This window comes from Erinaceus europaeus, chromosome 22 (genome assembly GCF_950295315.1).
Source record: "Erinaceus europaeus chromosome 22, mEriEur2.1, whole genome shotgun sequence".
NCBI lineage: Eukaryota > Metazoa > Chordata > Mammalia > Eulipotyphla > Erinaceidae > Erinaceus > Erinaceus europaeus.
Window position 1 is genome coordinate 2,200,203 of NC_080183.1, and position 19,935 is coordinate 2,220,137.

The window sequence follows — 19,935 nt, forward strand, 5'->3', positions numbered from 1 at the left end:
CTCCAGTTGATCTGATTTCCAAAGCAAAGATGTAAGGCTGTCGATTTTCCTCAGAGTATGAATTTGGCCGTGATCCACAGGTCTTTAGTGTCGGGTTCCTCATTATGTCTCATTTCTAAATAGTTTTTCATCTCAGTTTGCTTTTCTCTTTAACCCAGGGGCTCCTCAGAGCGGCATTTTTACATCTGGGGGCAGACCACCTCACCTAAGTGAGCTCCATTGCTGCTGTCAGTTCTGATTTTATTAAATCGTGGTGAGAAGTGTGGTTTGAATCATTTCTCCTTTTGGCTTCTGAAAATGGTTTCTAGATAATATACTATGTCATCAGATTTTATGAGGGTTCCTTGAAATGAATAAATACTTTCTGATCTCTGGGTTCAAGTTTCCATGCTTCTTTTTATATCAAGCTTAATTGAGCACTCACTGTTCAGCTCTGGCTTATGGCGGTGCAGGGGATTGAACCTAAGACTTTGGAACCTCAGGCATGAGAATCTGTTTGCATAACCCTTATGCTATCTACCCACCACCCGTTTTGTTTTTGTTTTTAAGAGACAGAGAGGCAGAAAGAGAGTGAAAGACCACAGCAGGAAAACTTCCTTCAGTGCAGTGGGGGCTAGGCTCGAACTCAGGTCACGTACATGGTAAAGCAGTGTACTGCCCAAATGAGCTCTTTCACCAGCTCTGCGTCATCTATAACGTCTAAGGTTCATTTCTTTCTCTATTCGAGCCATTCATTTTAAAGAAAATCATGGTTAAGACTTACAGTATGAGGGAGTTGGGTGATAGCACAGTGGGTTAAGCACAGGTGGTGCAATGCCAGTCCATCTCAGCAAGAGAGCCGTGACGGCTCTGAGACTTCATGTCCCTGTACAAGGAAGACGGAGAGACTTGGAGAGGTGAACGTGCCCGGGGTAAGGCTGAGGGGCACTTGGTGGTCTCGGGGCTAGAGTGTGGGGTTTTGGCTTCTACCCCACTCCTCTCAAAGGGACCAAAATCTCTCAGCTACTGAGGAGTCACACCAGCCAGGGGCAGCAGGCCTGCCTTCAGGAACCTCTCGGTGTCCTAGCAACCAGGACTGGGTAATCCTTCCCAAGAATACCAAGTACTGTTGGACCTGTTTTAAAGATAAAGAACATCAGCTGGGGCTAGTGAGACAGCACAGTGGTTCTGCAAAAAGTCTTTGACACCCGAGGCTCTGAGGTCCCAGGTTCAATTCTCAGCACCACCATGAGCCAGAGCTGAGCTGTGCTTTGGTCTCTCTCTCTCTTTGCCTCTCTTATTTCATATATATGCATCAGCCAAGAAAATAAACAGAAATAAAGAGTGAAGGGGGTTAGGGGGTGACGCTGTGGCACACTGGGTTAAGTGCACGTAGTACAAAGAGCAGACCAGCACTAGAATCCTGGTTCAAGCCCCCGGCTTTCCACCTGTAGGGTGGTCACTTCACAAGAGGAAAAGCAGGTCTGCAGGTGTCTGTCTTTCTCTCCCCTCTCTGCCTTCCCCTCCTCTCTTAGTTTCCCTCTGTCCTATCCAACAACAACAGCAGCAGTGGCAACAACAACAATACAGCACCAACAATAACAACAATGGAAAAAAGATGGCCTCCAGGAGCAATGGATTCATAAAAAATAGAAGGAATGAAAGGGGTTAGAGTTAAACCCATGGGTTTCTGGGTGACTTGGGCCTCTTCCTTGAGAAACTTCACTGCCACACAGCCAGACGGTCTCCACATCTGTAAAAAGGGCTCACAGAAAGGCACGCTCCTCTGACATGTGTCGTCTTCCCTACCCGGAGGACCCATCCAGCTGTAGGATTTGGTACAGTATGGGCGGCTTCCAGAACAATCTTCTGGGGCGGGAGGATCAATGGCCATTGGGTAGATCCAGCAAAGCTTTTGCAATAAAAGCTTTTTAGGCCTCTCGCTCAAAGCGTTTAAGTGCCTTTTAGATCGCAGATCGAACCACTGTCATTACAAAGTGGAACCTTTTAATACCAAAATACACTTCCAGAGTAAAATTCCATTATGGGGAAAAGCTCCTTACAGCACAGGCTAGATAATAATTCTCTCACGTGTAACAGGATGTATGAGATGTTGGGTGATAAACAGAGTTTCTCAGCATTGTAATAAGATGACTCATGGCCGGGCGTGCGCGTGTGTGTGTGTGTTTTACACACAAGTCCTGTCTCATTTTTGACCCCTTTTCTTTACCTGCAAATGGAGGGAATTGAACTTGATGGGCTCTAAGGTGTTTCTTGCTGCTAAATTATATTTAAAAAGCCATTTTTCCCCACTTTGGGTTTCCATTTCTTCATCCTGAAAATGAGGGCTTTTACATAAATCAGGGGACTTTCAGTTGCAAGTGATAACTCACTGGCTTACACCAAAAATATAATAAAAAGAAGAAGGAGGAGGAGGAGGAGGAGGAGGAAGAGGCAGAGGAAGAATCTGGAGCAGTAGAAGAAAGAGGAGGAGGAGGACAAAGAGGAGGAGGACAAAAACACTATAATGACTCATGCTACCAAAAATCCAGTGGACCCAGACATCTGACCATATCATCTTTTCAGACTTTGTTTCTCTAATCTTGTCCCCAGTGATTGAGACTCTCTGTCCACCCCAAACACTCCTCTTTTTTTCTGTAATCTTTTCATATATATAATTTTATTTATTTATTGGATAGAGGTAGAGAGAAATCCAGAGGGGGAGTGGGAGATAGAGAGGGAGAGACACCTGCAGACTGGCTTCACTTCTTGTGAAACTCCCCCACTTCAGATGGGGACCGTGGGTTTGAACCCAGGTCCTTGCACATGGTAATGTGTGCGCTCAATCAGGTGCACCACTACCCGGCCTCAGTGATCTTTTCTTTTTAATACCAGAGCACTGCTCACCACTGGTTTAGGGTAGTGTCGGGGATTGAACCTGAGACCTTTGATAGCTAAGGTAGAAAAGTCTTTTTGACCCACTATGTTGTCTCCCCACCATCACACTATCATTCTCACAGCTTAGCAGGTCCAGCAGAAAAGGGACCCCCCTTTATTATTATTATTATTATTATTATTTTACCAGAGCACTGCTCAGTTCTGGCTTATGGTGGTGCAGGGGGTTGAACCTGGGACTTTGGAGCCTCAGGCATGAGAGTTTCTTTGCATAACCATTATGCTATCTTTTTTTAATTTAATTTTATTTATTTATTCCCTTTTGTTGCCCTTGTTGTTTTATTGTTGTAGTTATTATTGTTGTCGTTGTTGGATAGGACAGAGAGAAATGGAGAGAGGAGGGGAAGACAGAGAGGAGGAGAGAAAGATAGACACCTGCAGACCTGCTTCACCGCCTGTGAAGCAACTCCCCTGCAGGTGGGGAGCCGGGGTTCGAACCGGGATCCTTATGCCTGTCCTTGTGCTTTGCGCCACCTGTGCTTAACCCGCTGCGCTACAGCCCGACTCCCACCATTATGCTATCTATCCCTGCCCTCTCCCAATATTTACAACATAGATCTCTGGAGTGAATCTCACTGGTTCAGATTGGATGTCATGTCTGTCCCTGAGCCAATTTACCTTTGTACAGGGCACCTACTGCACTGGTTGGCCAGGCCTAGGCCACATCTCCCCCTCCTCTCTCAATTTCTCTCTGTCCTAGCCAATAAAATGGAAAAAAATGGCCTCCAGGAGCAGTGGATTCATAGTGCTGGCACTGAGCCCCAGCAATAAACCTGGAGGCCCAAAAAAAAAAAAAGAAACAAGAAAAGAAAAGAAAAAAAAGGAAGGAAGGAAGGAAGGAAGGAAGAAAGAAAGAAAGAAAGAAGGAAAGAGAAGATTGATTACTTTCCTCTAGTATTTTGCAGACAGACTCTCATGGTGAGATGAGAAATTGTACCAAGTGGTTCGGGAGGTGGCGCAGTGGATAAAGCACTGGACTCTCTAGCATGAGGTCCCGAGTTCAGTCTCTGGCAGCACAAGTACCAGAGTGATGTCTGGTTCTTTCTCTTGCTCCTCCTATCTTTCTCAATAAAATAAATAAAATCTGGGGCCAGTCGGTGTTGCACCTGCTTAAGCACACACATTGCAGTGCGCAAGGTTGCAGATTCAAGTCCCTGGCCCCCACCTGCAGGGGGAAAGCTTCATGAGTGGTGGAGCAGGGCTGCAGGTGTCTCTCTGTCTCTCTCCCTCTCTGTCTTCCCCCTTCTCTCAATTCCTCTCTGTCTCTAGCCAATAATAAATAAACAAAAATAGTTTTAAAAAAATTTTAAATCTAAATAAATAAAATATTTTTAAAAAAATGTACCAGTATGTCAATAACTGCCCTGGAAATCATCATCCCCTAATAAAACAGGGGAAAGGTGTGTGTAGGCTTAGAGACAGTTTGTGGGAGGTACACACATGCCTTAGAGTGTGAGGCCTGGTCAGCACACAGAAACACCACGGAGAGCGCCAGGGTAGCTCTGTGGATGCCTTTCAGAACAGTAACAGAACACATTTATTTATTGCCTCCAGTGGGTCCTGTGAATCCACTGCTCCTGGAGGCCATTTTTTCCATTTTATTGGATAGAACAGAAAGAAATTGAGAGAGGATAGCGGGGGGTAGAGGGGGAGAGAGAAAGAGAGACACCTGCAGACCTGCTTCGTCACTTGTGAAGTGTCCTCCCTGCAGGTGGGGAGCAGGGGGCTTGAACCAGGATCCTTGCGCGGGTCCTTGTGCTTCGTACTCTGTGCTTAATGGGGGTGCGCTGCTGTGCAGCCCCTGTATATTTCCGGTCTTTTCTGCCAGTCACAGCAAAGCAATACAATGACAGCCCCAGTTCAGAATCACACACGAGCTTCCAAAGTCCAACATGCTTACTGATTCCAGAAAAGTTCTTTTCTCTATTTTTTTTCTTCTCCCTTTCCTCCTCTCCCCTCCCCTGCATTCATTTTCTGCATTCACTCTGATTACTGGTGGAAATCCCCCCCCCCCCGCACTGAGCCGATTAATCAAAATATTGAGTCACTCTACATGCAGACAGTCCTGGTGGTGCTTAAAAATGCACACTGAACAGCTCACGCACGGGCAAAGCGACAGGGCACAGCAATTCTTGGGGATTTCATTCACTCCAGCACCCTCAGGGGGAAGGGGCATCGTAGAGCAGAGCGTGAGTTGGGAGACACGTCTCTATGAGTAAGAATGTGTCTTCAGAAGTCGTGCTTAGGTGGGCTTGGTGAGTCAGCAATCCCAACACCACAAAAGGTGTCTTGCGAATGCACCCCGCGTGCTTTCTTGTAGGCTTGTGAAAGCCCTCTGCTCTTCCAGAATGTCCGCCCTCTGCAGGAGACAGACAGCAAGCAGACGGCCATACGATGGTGTGGTGGCCTTGGAGGCACCACACTGCAAAACCCAAGGTTAGTCCTTGGTGCTAGTTTGCTTTCTGTGACATGCCACCACCCATGCAAGAGTTGACAATGGCCTTCATCCCCCAAACTGGGGGGAAGCCATGGGCACAGAGATTGTTGGGGGTTTAGGTGGTGGTGGTGGGAGAGGATAGAGAGGAAGATAAAATAATTCACAGTAATGAAGCCAACAACTCTGCCCTTTGTTTTCTTTCTTTTTTTTTTTTTTGTTTTACCCTTGTTTTCGAAAAAACAAACAAAAGCAAATAACCCCTACCTGTGAGTTTGACCCTCATCTCAAGGGTAAGATGCCAGATTTCTTTTCTCCTTCTTCTCCTCCTTCTTCTTCTTCTTCTTCTTCTTCTTCTTCTTCTTCTTCTTCTTCTTCTTCTTCTTCTTCTTCTTCTTCTTCTTCTTCTTCTCCTCCTCCTCCTCCTCCTCCTCCTCCTCCTCCTCCTTCTTCTTCTTCTTCTTCTTCTTCTCCTCCTTCTCCTCCTCCTCCTCCTCCTCCTTCTTCTTCTCTTTATTTATTGATTGGCTAGAGACAGCCAGAAATTAAGAAGAGGAAGATAGAGAGGGAGAGAGACCTGCAGCCCTGCTTCACCACTTGTGAAGCTTCCCCCCTGCAGGTGGGGACCAGGGGCTTGAACCCGGGTCTTTGTGCCCTGTGATGTGTGCGCTCAACCAGGTCGTCACCAGCCAGCCCCCTCTTTCTGCTTCTTAAAGTGATGCCAGGGCATGAACCCAGGACCTAGCATATGCCCAATACTAGCACTGAGTGCCTCCCTGCACAATTTTTAAAAATTCTTTATCTTGGGGGAGAGACAGAGAGAGAGGGTATGGGGAGGAGGGGAGAAAGACACCACAGAACCATTCCACCATGTATGCAATGTCCCTGATGCTACCCATAGTTCTCCCATGTGCTGTTGGGTCTTGAACCCAGAACCTCACACAGGCTTTGCTGTGTTTGTTGTGCAACTCCAGTTGGTGGTCCCAGATTTCTGAAGCTCAGAGACCAACCATCTGTCATTCCTTGTGGTATAATCCCTTATTCCTTTTGACATCAGGAAGAACATACTCACTGACATCTCAGAAGTGAGTTCAAATTCTGCCTCCACTATTGTTAACTCTGGGACTCTGCCTAAGTTCTCCAAAACTCGATTTCCTCAGCTGGGAAATGGGCTGGTGATAGCACTCAGCTCACAGAGTTGCTTGGAAGTGCCAATGAGATGCCAGACAGAAAAGACTCGGGTCCACGCCCGACACATGGTAACTTGCAGAAGATGATTTTTCATAATGATTCTGTGAAAGATCCATAGATGAGGGAGCCGGGCGGTAGCACAGTGGGTAAGCGCAGGTGGCGCAAAGCATAAGGACCTGAGTAAGGATCCCGGTTCAAGCCCCCAGGTTCCCACCTGCAGGGGAGTCGTTTCATAGGCGGTGAAGCAGGTCTACAGGTGTCTATCTTTCTCTCCCCCTCTGTCTTCCCCTCCTCTCTCCATTTCTCTCTGTCCTCTCCAACAATGACGACATCAATAACAACAACAATAATAACTACAGCAACAATAAAAAGGGCAACAAAAGGGAAAAGAAATATTTAAAAAATTAAAAAATAAAAAAGATTCGTAGATGAACCCACCAGTTACAGGTTCCACCAGAGCAAAGCAGTATCTTCGGTGCTGAAGGGGAGCAGGAAACGTGAGCTGCATTCCCGCCTAGTGTGACTATATTTGGCACCCAGACTCTGCAATTCTCTGGCGATCAAAGGGATTTTTGTTTTTGCCCACAGTCCTTTTGAGTCTCACAATAATGCTTATATATATAGTGCCTTTTGTTCCAGAATCTTGGAGCAGCCCTGATCAAAACATAACAAGAGTTGGATGGTTGCAAAAATAAAGGCAACGATTTACTTTTCTGTTTGAAAAGCTCTCCTTCCTTTCCTTGTTTGCAGCTTGGCAGCTGATTATATACATGTATATATATATATTAATAACTGGGGGCTAGGTGCTGACAGTAAACGCCTAAATAGTGCTTGCGGTTGGGTCCTGGAGATGGAGTCAGAGGTGCACCTTGTGATGTTGGGAAGGAGGAAAATAATTGAGGGACAGACAGACAGACACACAAGGGAGAAACCACCTTTACTGAGTGCATGCTAGAGGCCGAGGGGACACACACACACACACACACACACACACACACACACACACACACAGTCTCATCTAATTCTAGCAATCGCCCTCATCAGGCAAGGATGAAGGTTCAGCCATGTTCATCATCTCTACAAGGCCAGGATGCAGCAAAAGGAGCTTCCCGCTCAGGTCATTAGAAAGGCCAGGTACCCAGTGACATTCCTGGAGGGAAAAGACGCGGGGTAGAGACTCAGAATTTACCTTTTTTTTTTTTTTTTCCTGCCAGAGCACTGCTCAGCTCTGGCTTATGTTGGTGCAGGGGTTTGAATTTGGGACTTTGGAGCCTCAGGCAGGAAAGTCTTTTTGCAGAACCATTATGCTGTCTCCCCTGCAGAGACTCACTGGAGTACTACTAAAACATCTACTGTTAAAATAGATGGCACGGGAGTCAGCGGTAGCGCAGCGGGTTAAGTGCACGTGGCCCAAAGTGCAAGGACCAGCGTAAGGATCCCGGTTCGAGCCCCCGGCTCTCCACCTGCAGGGGAGTCGCTTCACAGGCAGTGAAGCAGGTCTGCAGGTGTCTGTCTTTCTCTCTCCCCCCCCTCTGTCTTTCCCTCCTCTCTCCATTTCTCTCTGCCCTAGCCAACAACAATGACATCAAGCACAACAAGCATAATAACTACAACAATGAAACAAGGGCAACAAAAGGAAGATCCAATCTGTGACCTCATCTTGGAGAACTGGTCGACCCAGGCAGATTGCTCCCACTGTATAGATGCCAACCACAAGGACAACCCCCGGGGAAAGGCTCCTTGGCCAGGCTGGCAGCTGCTGGGTCAGGTGAGTTGCTCCCCAGTGACCATCATGGCTGTGTGGACTCCACAAACAGTCTTCACCCCAGTGTCTCCTCTTTGCTCTTTCTTTTAGAAAAGTATCTTTAAAAAATATTTATTTATTCCCTTTTGTTGCCCTTGTTGTTTTATTGTTGTAGTTATTATTGTTGTTATTGATGTCATCGTTGTTGGATAGGACAGAGAGAAATGGAGAGAGGAGGGGAAGACAGAGAGGGGGAGAGAAAGACAGACACCTGCAGACCTGCTTCACTGCCTGTGAAGGGACCCCTTTGCAGGTGGGGAGCCGGGGGCTCAAACTGGGATCCTTATGCCGGTCCTTGCGCTTTGCGCCACCTTCGCTTATCTCTTTGCCCTTTCTACAAACACTGTGGACCAGCATCACCCTTCTGTAGCTTTGTGATGAGGCCCACCAGGGCTGGATGGATTCCTGGGCATTTCAGTTTTCACCTTATTTGCTCTTTGCCATCGGTGGCTGGCCCTCTTTTTGTTTGTTGGGCTAACCCAAGATAGGAGCCCTGCTTTATCCATGATGACCGCTGGGCTGTGGCCAATGACCCAAGAAAGCATTTTGCACAAGTTTCTATTCCTGCTTTGAAATGACTTTTTTTTTTTTGAAATTTTATTTTCGTTACATTGTATATTTATTTATTTAGCCACCTCATGCCTGCATATGACTCCACCCTTCCTGCCAGTCATTTTTTCCTCTTTCTTTTTTTGATGGAGATAGAGAGATGTAAAGAGGGCGAGAAAGAAAGGGAGCTAGATAGATAGATAAGAAGAGAGAAAGACACTTGCAGCACAGCTTCATCAGATGGAGGTAGGGAGCCAAGGGCTTGAACCTAGGCCCTCAACATTAATTTTTGAAATGAAAAAGAGATTACAGAACACTATTCATTTTTTTGGAAGTTGTTTCTTAAAATACTTTTTTAATTAATTTATTATTGGACAGAGACAGACAGAAATTGAGAGGGGAGGGGCATATAGAGAGGGAGAGAGACAGAGAGACATCTGCAGCCCTGCTTCACCACTCATGAAGCCTTCCCCCTGTAGATAGTGACCAGGGGCTTGAACCTGGGTCCTTGTGCACTGTAGTGTGTGGGCTTAACCAGGTGCGCCACTGCCTGGCCCCCAGAACACTATTCATTTAAGGCCTAAGGCAGTGCCAGGGATCGAACCTAGAACCTTGTGCATGAAAATTGGGAATGGTTTTCTGACTCGATTTTCTGCTTTGCTGAGACTGAGTAGAAAGAGCAGTAAAGGCAACATTTCAAAGTGGATCCAGGGGTGTCTGGGTTCATTTGAGTCTCTGAGATATTCTATTTGAGGAGTTGCATGGAACGTGTGAAAAATCACACAGTGGAGTCACCTTCAACATCAGTTCAGGTCCACAGAGATGAGCTCATGCTAAGCGCTCAGTGAACTTTTGTTTGAACTGTAGAGATAGAGCCTCAGCCCTGTGGGAACACTGTGTTCCTGCGCCTTCCCTCCCTTAGTTCAGTTCTCAAGTTCCAGGCATCGCAGGTCCTCAGTGGCCAACGTTCTGCACAGCCCTGATCTTTACAGCAACCCGTAAACTCATAAAAATCCCCCCGGGGTCTCCTAGCTCGCAGCTCCCCACACAGCCCCTCTGCCTGCTTCCTGCATGTTGGACTCAAGTTAGAATGCCAGGCCACTACATGGGGTATCGTGCACAAGGGGAAGAAGCTTCATGAGCTATGGCATCTCTCTTCACCTTCCTTCTCCTTCTCTTTTTATAACTAGAGATTTAATACTGATTTACAAGTCAATACACTTTGTAACAGATTGGCTCCATTTCTTTGAGCGCTATCCGCAAGGTGAGGTACGGACTCCGGCTGAAAACTACATTTCCCAGCAGTCCACGGGGGCGGGGCCGCAGGACCGAGCTCACAGACTCTAAAAGACTCCATTTCCCAGTATGCCTTGAGAACGGCGGTCCACAACTCCCGGCATGCCGCGGGAGACGGCCGCCCAGTGCGGCCCCGCCCCGCGTGCGTCATTCCGTTCAGCCCGCCTCCCCGCGCCCCGCCAGCCAATAGAGCGGCCCCATACTGCGGGGTGGGCCGGGTCGGCGCCTCCGCGGGGTCGCGCGCGAGTCGAGGAGAGCGGCGGGAAGTTCGTACTGAGTTGGCGCGCGGGGTCTGCGGCTCGGGGTAGGACGCGGGCGGCGGGGCGGCGGGGCGGCGGGGCGGCGGGGCGGCGGGCGGGACCCACGTCCCTCAGCGCCGGAGGCCCGGCCGGGTCCGCTCCGCGCTCGTGCTCGCACCCGCGGGCCCCAGTGTCCCGGCCCTGCGCTCTGACCGGCAGCCGGGCTGCGGGGCACTCGGGCCCGAGACGGCGCTGCAGACCCGGCGGCCTTGCCCCTTCCTCTGCCCCTGTGCCCTCCCCAGGCCCCTGGTCACCCTGGCCACCTGTCCCTTGTCCCCTTGTCCATCTGCCCCCCGTCCCCCTGTCCCCTGGTCACCCTGTCTGTCCTCTTGTCCCCTTATCCTTCGTCTCCTTGTCCGCTTATCCCACGTCCTTCTGTCTCCATCCCCCTGCCCCTCTGTCCTCTTATCTTCCTGTTCCCTTATCCCCACATCCCGTTGTCTGTCACCATCTGCCTTGTCCCCCACCCCCATCTCCCCCGTCCCCCATCCCCCTGTCCCCCTGTGCCCGTGTCCCCCATCCCCGTCCCCCTGTCCCTCGTCCCCTATCCCCCTGCCCTTCTGTCACCTGTCCTCCTGTCCCCCATCCCCCTGTCCCCCGTCACCCGTCTCCCCATCTCCCTGTCCCTCCACCCCCCTGTCCCCCGTCCCCCTGTCCCCCCGTCCTCCTGTCCTTGTCCCCCTGTCCCCCGTCCCCCCATCCCCCTGTCCCCCATCCCCCGTCCCCCTGTCCCCTCGTCCCCCTGTCCCCGTCCCCTGTCACCCTTCTCCCCATCTCCTTGTCCCTCCATCCCCCTGTCCCCCGTCCCCCTGACCCCTCGTCCCCTCGTCCCCCCGTCCCCTCGTCCCCCCGTCCCCCTGTCCCTCCAGCCCCCTGTCCCCCTGTCACCCGTCTCCCCATCTCCCTGTCCCTCCATCCCCCTGTCCCCCGTCCCCCCGTCCCCCTGTCCCCCGTCCCCCCGTCCCCTGTCACCCGTCTCCCCATCTCCCTGTCCCTCCATCCCCCTGTCCCCCGTCCCCCTGTGCTCGTGACCCCTGGCACCGGCAGGCGCATGCGGGGAGGCTGAGTCCGGCTGCTTGTGTCGGCAGATGCCCCCCAGATGGCAGACGCAGACTTGAACCCAGGCCCTCGCAGCCGCGGGCAGACGGCAGCAGAGCCCAGGCATCTTAGTTTCGTGACGTGCTGAGCCCGGACGTCCCGGGGAACCTCGCCCGCGACCAGAGAGCTGCTTTCTGGAGGCGAGGGCTCTGCGGGACGGGGCGGGCGGGCGGGCGGGCGGGGCGCAGCCAGAAGCTGCGGAGCGGCCGCCTCGGAGCCGGGTCCTGGGCCCCCGCGAGCTGCTGCGCCTTCCCGTTCGCTTCTTTCTTTCCTTTTGTCGCCCTTGTTTTATATTATTGTTGTTGTGGTTATTATTGCTGTTCTTATTGATGTGACGTGGTCGTGGTTGTTGGACAGGACAGAGAGAAATGGAGAGAGGAGGGGCAGACAGAGAGGGGGAGAGAAAGACAGACACCCGCAGACCTGCGTCACCGCCTGTGAGGCGACCCCCCTGCAGGTGGGGAGCCGGGGGCTCGAACCGGGGTCCTCAGGCCGGTCCCTGCGCCTCCCGCCTTCTCGTTTTCTAGGGGCGGCTGCTGGGCCGCAGGGGAGCCGTCCCCAGTGTGGGGGTCACCTGCCGGCCCTCCCCTCCCCTCCCCTCCCCTCCCCTCCCCTCCCCTCCCCTCCCCTCCCCGGACTCGCCCTGACCCTGCGCGTCCCGCCCGGGCGGCTTCTCGCTGGTCGCAGGAAGCGGGCGTCGTCCGTCCCGGGGTCTTGACCTTCAGCACCCTCCCTCCGTCCCTCTGTCTGTCCGTCTGCGGAGCCCTCGCTGTCAGATCTCGGCAGTGTGGGCGCGGGCTCTGCGGCGCGGGCTCTGGGTTTCTCGGGACCCTCGAGCTGCGGGCGCCCCGGCCCCGCTGCCCGCTGCCCGCTGCCCGCTGCCCGCTCCGTGCACGGATGCCCGGCCCTGACAGCCAGGCCGAGCCGGGCGGCTCCTCGGTGCGCAGACCCTCGGCAGCTCACGGACCAGGCGATGACAGGCGGCGGCGGGCGGCAGCTCCAGCTCCACGGCGGCTCGGAAACACAGGCGCGCAGGAGACGAGTCTGCGGATGGGACTGGCCGGGCGGGGCTCCTGAGTCTGTCTGTCTTTCTGTCGCGTGTGAAGGTGGAGCTGCAGGTGGAGCTGCAGGTGGAGCTGCAGGCGGAGCTGTGTGACCTTGGCAGGGCGCGGACGCGGGCACAGCAAGTCTGATCCCGGCGTCGCGGGTGCCCCGACCTCCTGGGTAGCTGTCGCCCTGCCCCTCGTGAAGCCAGACAGAGCTGCTGAGCGGCTTCAGGTTCACAAGCTGGAACGAGTTACTAGTGCTTAATAAGGCGCTCTCTCTCTTTTCTCCCTCTCCCTCTCCCTGTGTCTCTCTTACTGTTCATGAAGAATCCTTTAAATCGTTTAAAAGTCCACATGTGCACATAGTGATACATTAAATAAAAAATCATGAATAGGGAGTCGGGCTGTAGCGCAGCGGGTTAAGCGCACGTGGTGCAAAGCACAAGGACCGGGCTAAGGATCCCGATTCAAACCCCTGCTCCTCACCTGCAGGGGAGTCACTTCACAGGCGGTGAAGCAGGTCTGCAGGTGTCTGTCTTTCTCTCCTCCTCTCTGTCTTCCCCTCCTCTCTCCATTCCTCTCTGTCCTATCCAACAACGACAACAACAATAATAACTACAACAATAAAACAACAAGGGCAACAAAAGGGAATAAATAAATAAAATAAATATAAAAAAAGAAAAAAAAGATATTTAAAAAAATCATGAATAAAATGTATAGGGTAAAGAATGAAAATTGAGCCTTTCACCCCAAGACATCTGCTAACACCTGCTGGGACACTTGTCCCGTGTGTCCCCCCACCCCTTGATGGGCGTCTGCATTATGAGAGAGAGAGAGAGGTGAGAGCGGTGCTCAGCTCTGGCAGAAATGGAGCTGGGGATCGAACCTGCAGCCTCTAGGACCCCAGGCAGCAAGCAGGTGACCCAGAGATAGCAAATTGGATTTTCCTCCCTAAAATATATTGGACGATTTGTTTTAAAAACATTTGTAACAGTTTGAAAAAGCTGACAAACTGCTGAGTGCTGAAATAACCAGCATTTCTGAAAGTCAGTCTGTTCCACACGTATAAGTATCTGCAGCTCATCACTCAGCACCGCAGAAATAGCCGACGTGTGCCAGACCGACCTGGGGGAAAGCAGGCACGCAGTTGGCACGCAGACGGCGGGCAGACCTGTAGAGTGCCGCCCTCCTGTGCTCGCTGCCCACCTCCTGGGGCTGCGCTTCCTGTCCTGCCAGCTGCTCCCGGGAGGGTGGGGACGCAGCTCTCCGCGGGCGCCGCTTCACTTGGGGCGGACGGTGCGCCCCTCCGTGCAGACGCGGAGGCCCCCCGCCTTTACACGCAGTGACATGTCTCCTGCATGGTTGTTCGCGCGCACTCGCCAGCCAGCGTCGTAGAGCTACTCCGTGTCGGCCTGCGGAGCCCTCTCCTGAATTCCACTTCTGCTCGGCCTCCCGCTCCCACCTCGCCCGCCTCCGGCTCCCACGCGTGCGGTAGCCATCGTTCGCTTCCTCTCAAGGCAAACGAGCTCTTTGCTCCGCCGCCTGGTGCTGCCAGAAGATCCAGCGCGCTTGACAGAGTGCGGGTCTCTGCGGGAGAAGCCGCGCGCACACGGCCGAGCTGGGAGGGCGCGGCCCAGTTTTGATAGGTGGTATAAATCAGTGCGCCTCCCCACACTCTCACCGACTCGGCGCCTTTTCTAATTTTGAACTTGACTGATCTGATAGCTGGAAATGTGATTTTAATTGTAAATGAAGTCTCATTGTGCTTTTAGTTTGCATTTTACTAATGAACAAGGGTGAGTCTGTTTGCGCTGGTACCAGGAGAAAATGTCAGCAGAGGAGCTCATGGCCAGAAGTCAGGTGTCTGACTCTCTGCCTGTCACTACGCACCGGGGAGCATGAAGCAAAAGTGAACAGGGAAAGGAGGGAATACAGCCAGGGGAGAAGCTAGACACCTGACATAGTTTTGGCTTCGGAAACATGTAAATGTTTTACAAAACTAATGAAGAGCAAAGACAAAAAAAATACAGTATTTAGATCAATGTTTATAGGGCCTAAGATCTTAAAATTTTTATTATCTTTATTTATTGGATAGAGACAGTCAGAAATTGAAAGAGGAGGGGGAGAGAAAGATAACTGCAGACCTGCTTCACCGCAACCCCCTGCAGGTGGGGATCCTCCTCATGCCGGTCTATGCACCACTACTGCCCTGTCCCCATTAATCACTTTTCTGTTGTCAGTAAGACATATCTGGGTAGACGGCTCTTTTCCCCCCTGAAGCTCAGAGCCTAGAAACACCTGTCCGAGCGTCTGCTTTAGGAGTAGGGGAGTTCGGGGCTTTGATTTAGGAATAGGGGAGTTCGGGGCTTTGATTCTCTGGTCAGCTCAGCTGCCATACAGCTAGAGCTCTGAAATTGCCGACCGGGAGATGCTGAAAGAGAAAGTTTGCTGGCCAGCTGTGAGGAGTAGTGGTTGTTCCTGCTTGCCGCCGGGCTCCTGCCTTTCTTTGGGGGGGTGGGGGTGCTCGTGTAAGTTCACCTGTGTGTGTGCGCGCGCTTGCGAGTGTGCGCGCGCGCTCAGAAGCTCCTCAGGCGATTCCGCATTCCCAGATCAGGGCTGAAGGTCACTGCGGTTGTTACTCGGTGAGGACTGACACAGTGACCAGGCATCCTGATGCAGAGCCAGCAGAGACTGGGGGCTGATCTCCTCTTGCCCCTTCCAGTCTCAAGGCTGAGCGTTTGCCCCGGGGCGCCTGATTTTATTTCCTCCCGCTAGATTCCGAATACCAGAGGGGCAGAACACTTGCTGTTGCTTTTAGTCTCACAGGTGTCTGTATCTTTTTAATTTTTTATACCAGAGCCCTGCTCGGCTCTGGCTTGTGGTGGTGCCGGGGATCGAACCTGGGGCTTTGGAGCCTCAGGCAGGAGAGTCTCTGCATAACCCCTGTGCTATCTACCCCCACCCCTCTCACAAGTATCTAAACAGATGATGACTCCTGGATCCATGGAGTTAGCACCTATTGCTGGAAGATGAAGCTTGGAAATAATTCCACTTAGTGTTTTTCCCGGTGTGTGTGTGTGTGTGTGTGTGTGTGTAGGGAGTAGGAGGGACTCAGCCACCAAATAATGAGTCGAGAATTCTGATACCTGTTTTTTTTTTTTTCTGTTGCACCTATAATGTCTTTTTTTTTTTTTAAGTGTGAGTAAAAACACATAACATTTACATCTTAACTGTGTTTTCAGTGAACTCTCCAGTGATGTTTGAGTTGCCATTGTCATGAAATAAAGCTGCCGGACTCTCTTCACAGCGTGAATCTGAAAGTGTTCAATCTGCCTCTTGCCCAGCCTCCTCCACTTCCTGTTTTTATTTCACTGACTTCTGTTACTGCCTCCTGGAGATGGATTCACATGGGTTTATTTCACTTAGTGCAGCAGTGTTAAGGTTCATCCTTGCAGCATTGCCAGGGTGGGCCGTGTGTGTGTGTGTGTGTGTGTGTGTGTGTGTGTGTAAGAGGTGTATGAGTGTGTGTGTGCGTGTGCGTATTTGTGTGTTCACACAGACCACGTTTCGGTCATTTCACCTGTTGCAGGTTGCTCTCACTGGCCATTCTGTTCACTTTCTAGAGATGTATGAATGAGTGAGTGTGTGAGAGAGAGGACCAGTGGACTAGAATATTCCTCTGGCACTTGCAGTACCAGGAATTGAACTCAGGACATCATGTTTGAGAGTTCCATGTGCTACCACCTCCCAGGCCACTTCTTCTTCTTCTTCTTTTTTTTTTTTTTAATTTATGAAGCCTTCTTTTGGAGATCTTTTAGCTTAGGTAAGAAATTTCCTCTGTGTTTTTAGTTTATGCCTCCATATACTTTTTAAGTTCTCCACTTTACTTCTGAGCTCTTAAACGTATTTCCAGAAATCGTTGTATTTAGTCATGCGTTGGGAAGGTGAGAGATCGTTTTGCGGAGAATATAAAGGGGGTTGATTCAGATGCTGTGGAGCTGAAGGTGACCCGGTTCCTGGGCTTTCACCGTGGTCACTACTGCGCGTCTGCGGTCGGCTGTGCGCCTGTGCCGTAACTCCCGTGGGGTGCAGTTTGTAGTCTCAGCTGTGGTACGGGTGGTCTGCTCCCCTCACACAATACTACCCTGGGAAAAACGGGCCTCCACTTCTTGAGGGAAGGAGCATCTCCCACATGCTGGACTGAGTGGCCTGGTGAGTCCAGTGGAAGAGGGGCCGGCGTGGCACTAATAGTCTCAGAAGAGAAGAAAGTGCCAAGCGCTGAGTGCAGCCAAGCAGGTGAGGTGACTGCCCATTGGATTTAGCAAGAGTCGAGAGAACTCAGCAGATGAGAGAGGAGAAATGCCAGTGGGCACAGACAGCCCCAAGGCATCTGGCTGGCACTGAAAGGTTGAAAGACATCAGTGCAGAGAGATTAAGAGACTTAAACAAGGGGGGCGGGGCTGGCAGATAGCATGATGGTTCTGCAAACAAACTCTCCTGCCTGAGGCACCAGAGGTCCCACATCCAGTCTCTGCACCACCACCAGCCAGCTGAGCAGCTCTGGTGAGAGACCAGACCAGGATGGGGAAGAGCCCGGCAAGGATTAGTTAGCATTCCAGCCTTAGCCGAAGCCCGCCCGAGCCCTGCAAGGCTGAAGGGGCTGGTGTACAAGGCAGAAGTAAAGGCCCGGATGTTTGGGGGGGACTCCTCCCTCCCTCCCCCCCCGAAGTTTTGATGGGAGAGAAGGGAGACAGGACGGGTGTAAAGATGGCATGGAGTGGGTGGGGCAGATGGCTTGTCGGTTTGAATCCAGAGCTTCTGCCGCCCCCCGCCCCCAAATGAGGAGATAAGTTCATCTGTCGAGAATTCCAAGTTAGGAGAGGCGACCTCGTTCTGAGGAGACTATAAAGGGGGTTGACACAGTTGTCGTCGAGCTGAAGGTGCTCCAGTTCCTGGGCTTTCACCGTGAGTGGTGACCACTCACCGTCGTGTGTCTTAAAGTTTTAGTAATTGAGGGAAAAACAACCTTTTTGTTGTTGAGTTTTATAAATGTGTCACGTGCTTACAAAAGACTGCATCAGGAGGCAGACCGGGACCATCTCCTGCTCCTAAGCGACGAGAGAGAGATGCTCTGAGACCGGCGTGGTTGCGCTGGGCAAGGAAGCAGAGCCCTGTGGGTGTGGAAGAGACGTCTGAATGCTTCACTCGGCAGAGTGGCCGTCTGTGTCGGCAGCATGTCAGAGTGCTGAATGGCTCACCTCGGTCACAGCCGTCTTTGAATCCGGGTGCCCCTTCACCATCAGAAAACCTACTTGAAGCACACGGCTTGAAGGAAACCTTTCAAAATATCTCCCCTCCCCCCAAAGGATCTTATGGGGATACCTGTTTGGGGACACGGTGCCTGGTAGACTGCACAGCAGACTTCCCCCAGCATTGGACTTCCCGTTTGGGTGCGGTGTATTCACAGAGCTCATCGATTGCAAGGGCGTTGTTTGAGTCATTCAGCCCCCCCGTAGCAGAACATAAAAAAAAAATGTATTCCAGACTTGAATCTAGGACTTGAAAAATGCCAGTTGTCTAAATACAGTACCATATTGTGATAAATATAGCTTTTGAAAATTTTAGAATCTATTCACAAAACTTTCTTTTAATATTCATAGCAGAACTTTTTTGGGGAATGTGATCTGAACAGCAGAGGACCGTTCCATTATCGGCGCTGAGTATTAATTAGGGTATTGTTTCAGAGAGAGAAGTTGATCTGCTACTGGAATTCTATTTGAATATGTATAGTTCCAAGCTTGCTTTGTGTATTTAATAACTTTAGTAGCATGATCACTCTGTTTACAATTAAATCCGGTGGATATGGTAACACAGAGGATGCCGGCAAAGGGCAGCCGTGACTTGCATCTTGACGCCCTTCCACCCGCATCTGCACGGCGGCTCCCACCAGTGGGGGACGGAGCGGTCCGATCACATAATGGGTCTAAACGCAGGGCTGAACGCGGTCTGTTCTTTGCAATCTCTCCGTCCGAGTGGCCTTGTTTTGCTCTAAGTGGGCTTCCTGTGGCCTGGCTCCAGGCCCGCCAGTGGAGTACAGAACAGAAACGCTGTCTGTCAGTTAACCGCCGGCCGAAGAGACCTGCATGTGAGGTCCTGCCATGGCTGCTTACTGCGACCCAGTGCTGTCGGAGTTCTCTGACAGGTCACTGCTGGCAGTGCATCGCGCTGTTGATGAGTGCTCTGAGCAGGGGCTTTACCACCAGAAGCTTTTAAACAGTTCCTTAAGAAATCACCCAGAGGGGGCGGGCGGTGGCGTTTGGGAGTGCATGTCACCATGCACAAGGACCCGCGTTCAAGGACCCTGGGCAGGTGGGGGGGAAGCTTCATGAGCGGTAAAGCAGATCAGCAGGTGCTTCTTTCTCTTCTGTCCTGTTAAGTAAAAGAAAAAATGACAGACAGACACACACACACACACAGACACACACACATGTACGGGTGTACTAGCTGCATTTGTGTCAGTATCAGAGCTAGAGAGGAAGGAAGAGAGAGAGAGAAAGAGAGAGAGAGAGAGAGAGAGAGACCTATAGCCCTGCTTCACTGCTTATGAAGCTTTCTCCCTGCAGGTGGGGACTGGGGGCTTGAACCTGGGTCCTTGTGCACAGTAATGTGCTCTCCCAGGTAGCACCACCTAGCCCCCCTTTACGAGCCCTTTATTACCTGAAGATGTGCATTCTAAGCGAGGCCACCTCCCTCCTTGACTTCCCCGCGCAGTCCTTTGTTTTTGGCCATGTCCGGTCACTTCTGAGCGTCTTCCTGAAAGTAGCTCAGAGATGCTCTTAATAGTTTCCTCCCCAAAGGTGAGATGAGCAGCTGGATCCTGGCTGTTGTCAGCTTCACAGGTGCCCCTCATTTCAGTGCTGGAAGCAGGCGGGATTTGGCCAGTGCCAGTGCTGTCCTGGGTGAGAGATGTCTCTGCGCCGTGGCAGACAGTTGAGCGGTCTCTGCTCTGTGTTGCAGCCAAGATGCCTCGTGTCAAAGGAGCTCGGGCCGGACGGCAGAACCCCGCAAAGCGACAGCTAGCAGAACAGTTCCCAGCCGGAGAGATAGTCACTGACATGTCGAAAAAAGAATGGAAGCTCGGATCGCCTGTCGGCCAGGGTGGCTTTGGCTGCATTTATCTCGGTGAGTGTGCGGCCGCAGCCAGGGGGGCTTGCAGGTTCGTACCCTTGTTCTTCAGAATTGCTTCTCGGGGGACCCGGTGGTGGCGCACCTGGTTGAGCGCAT

The 19,935-nt window shown here is 51.6% G+C and overlaps 1 protein-coding gene across 2 annotated transcripts in view; it reads left to right on the plus strand.

Moving 5' to 3' along the window:
• Window positions 1-10,420: 10,420 nt before the first annotated feature.
• VRK1 (VRK serine/threonine kinase 1) overlaps window positions 10,421-19,935 on the plus strand; it is a 49,728-nt gene continuing 40,213 nt past the window's right edge. For both annotated transcript variants that reach the window (XM_060181022.1, XM_007518329.3), the window contains exons 1-2: window positions 10,421-10,512; window positions 19,669-19,833. In XM_060181022.1, the coding sequence (XP_060037005.1) occupies window positions 19,674-19,833 (160 nt within the window). In that variant the 5' untranslated portion in view covers window positions 10,421-10,512; window positions 19,669-19,673. The remainder of the gene's footprint in view (window positions 10,513-19,668; window positions 19,834-19,935) is intronic.